The 7,047-nt window shown below is 41.1% G+C and overlaps 1 protein-coding gene across 1 annotated transcript in view; it reads left to right on the top strand.

Moving 5' to 3' along the window:
* The first annotated feature begins 444 nt into the window (after nucleotides 1-444).
* The window catches only part of NRBF2 (nuclear receptor binding factor 2), a 31,017-nt gene continuing 24,414 nt past the window's right edge, over nucleotides 445-7,047 (top strand). Inside the window, exon 1 of the mRNA XM_004369848.2 lies at nucleotides 445-684. Coding sequence (XP_004369905.1) covers nucleotides 655-684 — 30 coding nt within the window. The 5' untranslated portion in view covers nucleotides 445-654. The remainder of the gene's footprint in view (nucleotides 685-7,047) is intronic.

The following is a 7,047-nucleotide window of genomic DNA, read 5'->3' as shown; positions in this document are numbered from 1 at the left end:
GTGACCCATATTTCCTTTATTCGTTTGTGAGCAACTAGAAGGAAAGCCGTGAAATTATTCAAGTTTGTCTCTTCCAGTCTATAATTGCTCAAGTCGTTTCTGAAAAAAATTAATGAACTGCAAATGGAATAAAGGTGGGAATGGGGGAGCAAGAGAGTGCAGTTAAGTAGAGTGGATATCAGCACAAGTCAGGCTGGAAAGAAACGAGAGAAACCAACAGCAGAAACCAGCCTATTTATTTAATAAGTTACCAACAAGCCAGCACCCTCTCACGTGACGTCAGGACCGACTTCCAGAAGCTGAACAGAAGCCTCTCGCGAGAGGAATGATTGCCCACGCGAAAGCGTGCGTCTGTCAGTGCCTCGCCTTCCCTGAGCCCCACCCACTCCCTGTCTCACTCCCACCTTGAACCAGCCTCCCGCGCGTGTGATGTCAGCACGCCGTGCGTGGCCGCGGTGCGGCGGAGGGGGCGGGCCCGGGGCGAGGCGCCGGAGGAGGAAGTGGTGTGGCCGTTGCTCCCTCTGCGCCCACCGCTGGCTCTTGGGGCGCAGAGAGGGGCTGCACCGCCACTGCGTCGCGCTCCATTGCTGCTCCCCTCCATGTGCCCAGGCGCTACCGCTCCCCTTCCTCAGGCCGCCGCTTACCCCGGGGTCTATGGAAGTAATGGAAGGACCCCTCAACCTGGTGAGTGACCCACAGAGGATCGCGCCCACCTTCGGCTGCCTTTGCCTCAGGAGTCCGGTCCCATCCCCGGCGTGCCAGCCGACCCTGGAGGCCTGGCGGTGGGTTTGGCAGTGACGATCCCGGAGGCGGGGGGCAGCAGGCAGGCCGTGGCCCCTCAGCAGCTTGGGGCAAGCTGCCGCCAGACTTTGCTTCCTCCCCGGGGACCCCCGAGGAGCTCCGGAGTCCCACTTCTCGCCGCCCCCCTGCCGCTGTGTCCTGGGCGAGGGGAGGTCGCCAGCCGGGGTCGCCACCCTCTCGAGAGGCCGGGGAAAATGCCTCCAGGCGCCACGTAGCCACCTTCATGCAACCTGGAGAGGCAATGTAGAAATGGTGTGTAATACTGGTGTTAACTTCAAACACGGGAGTTCTGAGTCTGAGCCTCCCCACTTTGGAGAGATGGGGGGATATATTCCGTTTTACCCCCATTTTTCCCTTCACCTGTTTGTAGCGTACATTCAGACGCATAATCTGAGAGTCTCTCTTCTTCCCAAATTAGAGAGAGGTGGAAAGAAGGGCCATTCTTGTTTTTAACTCAGTTTCGTCACTGCAGGCATCACGAAAGTATGAGAGAAGTTTGCCTTTCTGAGAAAAAGTGCTGATAGTCCATCCTCTTTTATTATTATGTTCTTAGTTATTTTAAGTGTTGCAATTAAAACAAACATACACGAGTTCTTTCCAGACTGGCCACCGCATCCTTTGGTTTCCCAAAGGGGGTACGCATTTTGGATGTAAAAGTCAGATTACTTAAGGTTGCAGAGAGAAGGAACTTTTAAGAGCCACAGATTTGCAGTTTTGTCACAGATGGGATTGGAAAAAAGCACGTAGTTCCTCAGATTGGAACTCTGATCCTAGAGTCTTGGAAGAGCCCTGGACTGGGTTCAGATCGCTATACAGAACCATACAGAACTGACGGTTTAAAGCATAGATTCTGGAGCCAGAATGCTTGGATTTGAGTTCTGGCTTTGTCACTCAATAGCTGTATGACCTTGGGCAAGTTACTTGATCTCACTAGGTTTCAGGTTTGTTTTAAGCTTGTTGTGAGGATTAAAGGAGTAATAGGTGTAAAGTCCTTAGAACAGTACCTGGTATATAGTACAATGTAAGAGCCATTATTATAACCAGACCATGAGCCCTTAATTTAAAATCTCACTTGTAAAATAAAGGTTTGGACTTATTGAGCTTTAAAAACCTAAAATTCTGGGACCTAAAGCCGTTTTTCCCAAAAGACTGGTGTTAGAGTAGCTGCTCTGAGGAGCTCCTCCAAATTCCCCCTCCCCCCAATGGATGAGAGTTGTTTACACTTAAGAAAAATTGGACTAGATTTGCGAGTGTTTAAAAGTCAGGGAAATCTCTTGCACCTTTTTTGTTCTTAAGGTGACAAGTAATTTGTGGTTAAATAGATGGATGGCCTAATACTGAAATGTCGCATTATTAAAAATAATCAGCAGTTTACAAAGTGCTTCAGAGTTCAAGTGTCCTTGCAAAATAACCATTGGTTCATTTCCAGTTAGCTTCACTTTGTTTGACTGCAGGCTGCTGTATAGCCACAGCCAAATGCTCCACAAGCTTGTGGATTATGAGAAGACTGCAACTGAATTAGAGTTGTAGATGGAGTAGCTGAATAGCCATTTAGGAAAAAGTAGTTAAATGATGACAGTAGTGTTCTTCTAGAAGGAGAATTTTGAGAAGAGTTCTGTTAAGCAGGCTAGCATAATTCCGTAATCTAGCCATAAAACTTATGTGGGCAAGTATCAGAAATTTGGCATCTTGGTTTCTTAAACCATGTGAGATTTGAAAGATCTGACTTCAGCATAGCTGTTTTTTGGAAGATAATGATGGAACAGTGTTAGCGTTTACTTAGTTGGTTTTAACTCTGCTGCTTAGTATCACAGACAGGCCCCTGAATTTGTTGTCACTCAGTTTTAGAAGACTGGGGTTTTTGAAGACTCGCATTCTTTTACATCAGCAGGTATTCAAATTAGTATCCAGTTGACTCAACTTGAGAAATAGTTCTCAGTGCTGTGATTCAGTGAGTGCCTGTGAAAATCCTGGTAGTATATATAAGCTTTTTCTAATGGTATAATAGCCTAGTCCAAATTCGTTGTATAAGGACTTATTACAGTATAGATTTATAACCTTGCATCTTCAGAGCATCCTTGGAATTTATAAGAATGCTTCTCAGATTTACAGATGAATAAATGTAGAGACAAATTAAGTAGTTGCTTAGGTCATGACTCAAATTCATTATGGATCACAACTTATTTTAATATCGTGACCTCTTTCTAGCAACGCTTACTTCTGTGTTGTAGTTGTTAAAAAATTTTTTTCATTTCATCCGTGTTTACATTTAGTGCCTCTGATTTAGTATTGATTTTTTTATGTTAGGTTTGCAGTAAGGGCCTGTAGACTTTATTTCCTTTCAGATAGTGACTTTTTAAGATAGGATGGAAGAGACCAGTTTGAAATACTCGTTTCAATATGTAGTATACATATTGTGTTCTAGTTCTCTGCTCTATGAAGTTGGTCAAAAGAGAAATAAGATAAATTGTATTTCTGTTGAAATAATTACAGCTTGGACTCCTAATAAGATTTTTTTCCATCAGTTTTTTTTTTTTTTTTTCCCTGGGCCAGTTTTTAATATGGAAAAACTGTAACATAATTACTTAGTGTGTATTTAGGCCCTTTTTTCCATAAATTTAATTTTAGGTAACGTGAATGCTGTTAGCTAATGTCAAAACTTGTGTGAAATAATTTCTAGCTCTTTGGCTTGCTTACTGCCAACTTGGTAAGTTTAGTCAGACCTTAATTTGTTTATACATGACCGTTGCTCATGCTTTGCTTACCTAGACTGCAAACTCTTAAGGACAGTGACCATGTGACTACCTTGGCCACAATTGTATTTCATGTATTTGGCCCTTAAGAGCGCTGAGAAGGTATTTATTGAATAACTGAGCTTCCCCCTAGAGTAGTCATTTCTCACAATACATGAGGTTGTTAATGAAGCTTTTTGCTTTTAAGCTTCTCATTTAAGAAAAGGAATCCGATATCATGGTCTAAGGAATGGCCTGGTATATACCTGGAGTCTTTGTAACTATCCCATATTAATTATATTGGTGTGCCTCTCTGTTTTGTAGTGGATGGCAATAAAATCTTTAAGGTAAAAGGAGGTGGTTTGAAACCGCTTCCTGTTACCCTGAAAAATTTCAAGGGAAATTTATCACATGTCACAAGCTCTGCTGGGCTTAATGGACACACTGTATCTGGCGATTACTAAGTGCTGGCAGTTGACTCGATGGCAACAGGTTTTTTTTTTTGTTTTAGATTGGCATCAGGTACTTTGTATATATTATTTTGTACTCTTGATATCCATATGAGCATTTATCCCCATTTTACAGGTGAAGACACTGAAATGCAAAGTGGTAGTAGTGGGATTTGAAAGCAGGATTCTAAATAAAATACTGACTTTTCTATTAGTTCAGTGTTTGCTTTTATTTTTTTACTGTGATCAACAATGAGAAATTTTTACATAATGATCAATACGCACATACATATGTGTATATTAATGTAGAGCTACTACATTATGGATGATGCCTCTTGGAATTGTGCAAAAAGCAGAGGCCCTCCATAAATTTTAGCAGAACAAAATAAAACTTTGCTATATGTGATGTACTCTAATAATATTTACTATCAGATTTTTAAAATGCAGCTTATGACCCACTAAATTGATTTCACAAGGTATAAGTAGGCTACAACCTGTAATTTGAAAGATGGTATACTAGATTCCCACTGTCTTCAAAGCAGATGGTGATAGTTCTGAAAAGAAGCAAGCTAAACGGGAAAATAAAGGAAGGAAACAGAAGCTGGCAGAGCTGCATGTGGGAAAAGTTGATTCTTAGACTTAAAATTGTAAAGAGGTCTTCCTGGACTTCTCTAACACTTGAACAATTTTCTTAAGTGTGATTGTATTACATTAGTTGGTGTGACAGTTTAGTGCTTATTGTTAGAAAATACTGCTTGCTGCTTGTTGTCTATAGGAGACTCTTAGTGAGTTGACTGGAAAAGGGAGCATGAATAAGGTTTCTTCTTTGCTCCACCCTGAACACTCTACCACAAGATTGAAGTACATTCGATTTTCCGTCACCCTCTTTTTGGTATTGTTTCATATTCTGAGTATTCCTTTTCTTTTCACCTTTCCTTATAGCTTTCCCCAGGGACACAGAAATAAATAAATAAATAGAAAGTAATACTGTTTTTCTGTGAGAGAGAAGACAGTATTGAGCCTGCCTTTTTAGAGTGGTTTGTAAAAGTAGAATACCTGCCAGTGAGGGAGTCAGTTAGTAATCTGGCCATAATTGTTAGGATTTTTTTGGTGGCAAGTATTGGAAACCCAGTTCAAATTAATTTAAGCCCAATGGGGTAATTTATTGGAATCCCAGAAAGGTGCTGGAAGGCCAGGCATACAATGCAAGTGGACCTAAGAACATGTGGGACCTGGGTCTCAGATGTAGTCAGGATTCTCCATTTTCTGCCTCTCTGGGCTTGACTGCTCACTCCTTACTGCAGACCTATGTTTTCCATTTGGCTAGATCCTGAATGTCACATTAGTTAAAACCACTTGAAACTTCCTAGACATGCTCTCTGGTCCTAAGTCTGAAAATCTGGAGGAAGGGATTCTTTATGTATGTGTCCAAGGGACCAGGTCATACCATAGTATGACAGCTTGCACAGGAATCATATGGATTGCCTAGGAAGAACAGTTCACAAAAAAGGGGTAGGGCACGTGGAAACTGTTGGCTGTTTCTGAGAAGGAGGAGCCAGGGAGGGAGGAATTTGTACAGAGTACAGAGTAAGTTATCAACAATGTTATTATATCTGAACTTGTTTTACTTTTTATAAAGGTTTTAGAACATTTTTTAGTATTGTGCTTTCATTTTTACTTAGGAGGGAGTAGGAAAATTTTAGTCAAAATGTCCTAGAGATTGGATGGATGAAATAGTGTGTGAAGTAAATGGACCATTGAATATGAATATACATATCTGTATACATATAGATGGAATCCCGGGTGGTGCGAATGGTTAACATGCTCAGATGCAAAACAGAAGGTTAAATGGAAGGTTGAGTGCACACAGAGGTGCCCGAGAAGAAAAGCCTGGTGTAAAAATGGCCTGGGTGTGGTGTCTGACCTCCTCTAACTTCACATGGGGGAAGGAGAATCAAGATCAACCGCCCAAGGCTAATTCCTATGAGACAGAGGTCAGCCATGCCTTCTCTCTCCACCATCTTTCCCAATTCTGACAAAAACTGTCCCACGGCACTCTACTGCTATGTTGATCCATTTTGAGTTAACTTTCATATATGGTGTGAGGTATGGGTTGACTTTATTCTTTTGGGTATGGAAAATAGTTGTCAGCACTATTTATTGAAGGGACTATCCTTTCCCTGTTGAGTGGACTTAGCACCCTTGTCGAAAATCAGTTGACCAAAGATGTAAGGGTTTATTTCTGGACTGTTGGTTCTATTCCATTGGTCTGTATGTCTATCATTATGCCAGTACTATTGACTCTTGTAGCTTTAAAGTACATTTTGAAATCAGGAAGTGTAAGTCCCTTACTTTGTTCTTCTTTATCAAGATAGCTTTGGTTGTTTGGGACCCCTTGCAGTTCCATATAAATTTGAGCATTTGCTTTTCCATTTCTTCAGAGAATGCTGTTAGCATTTTGATAGGGATTGCATTGAATCTATAGATCACTTTCAGTAGTATTGACATCTTAATAATATTAAGTCTTCTAATCCATGAGTACATAATGTTCTTCCATTTGTTTAGATCTTCTTTAACTTCTTTCAGCAATCTTTTGTAGTTTTCAGTGTACAAGTTTTTCACCTCCCTGCTTAAATTTATTCCTAGGTATTTTATTCTTTTAGATGCTATTGTAAATGGACTTGTTTTCTTAATTTCCTTTTCATATTGCTCATTGCTGGTGTATAGAAACTGAACTGATTTTTGTGCATTGACCTTCTGTATTGACCTTGTGTATTTTGTCTATTGACCTTGAACCTTGCTACTTTGCTGAATTCGTTTATTAAAAATTAACTCTGGTAGCTTTCCTGGAGATTCTTTAGGATTTTCTGTACACACACTCCTCACTTATTGACTATCTTGTTATCTGATGTTTTGCATTTATGATAATAGTGAAAACTCTTCTGTCTGACTGTTTTGTGCATTAAAGATGTTTATCTGATAGTAACTTGCAGGCACACCTCTCCCTGGCCCTCTGCCTCTGCCCAAAGGCATTCAGCTTTCTTGCTCCATGGGCTGGGAAGCCC

The sequence above is a fragment of the Trichechus manatus genome, unplaced genomic scaffold (assembly GCF_000243295.1).
Source record: "Trichechus manatus latirostris isolate Lorelei unplaced genomic scaffold, TriManLat1.0 scaffold00007, whole genome shotgun sequence".
NCBI lineage: Eukaryota > Metazoa > Chordata > Mammalia > Sirenia > Trichechidae > Trichechus > Trichechus manatus.
This window is presented reverse-complemented; position numbering and strand designations above follow the sequence as displayed.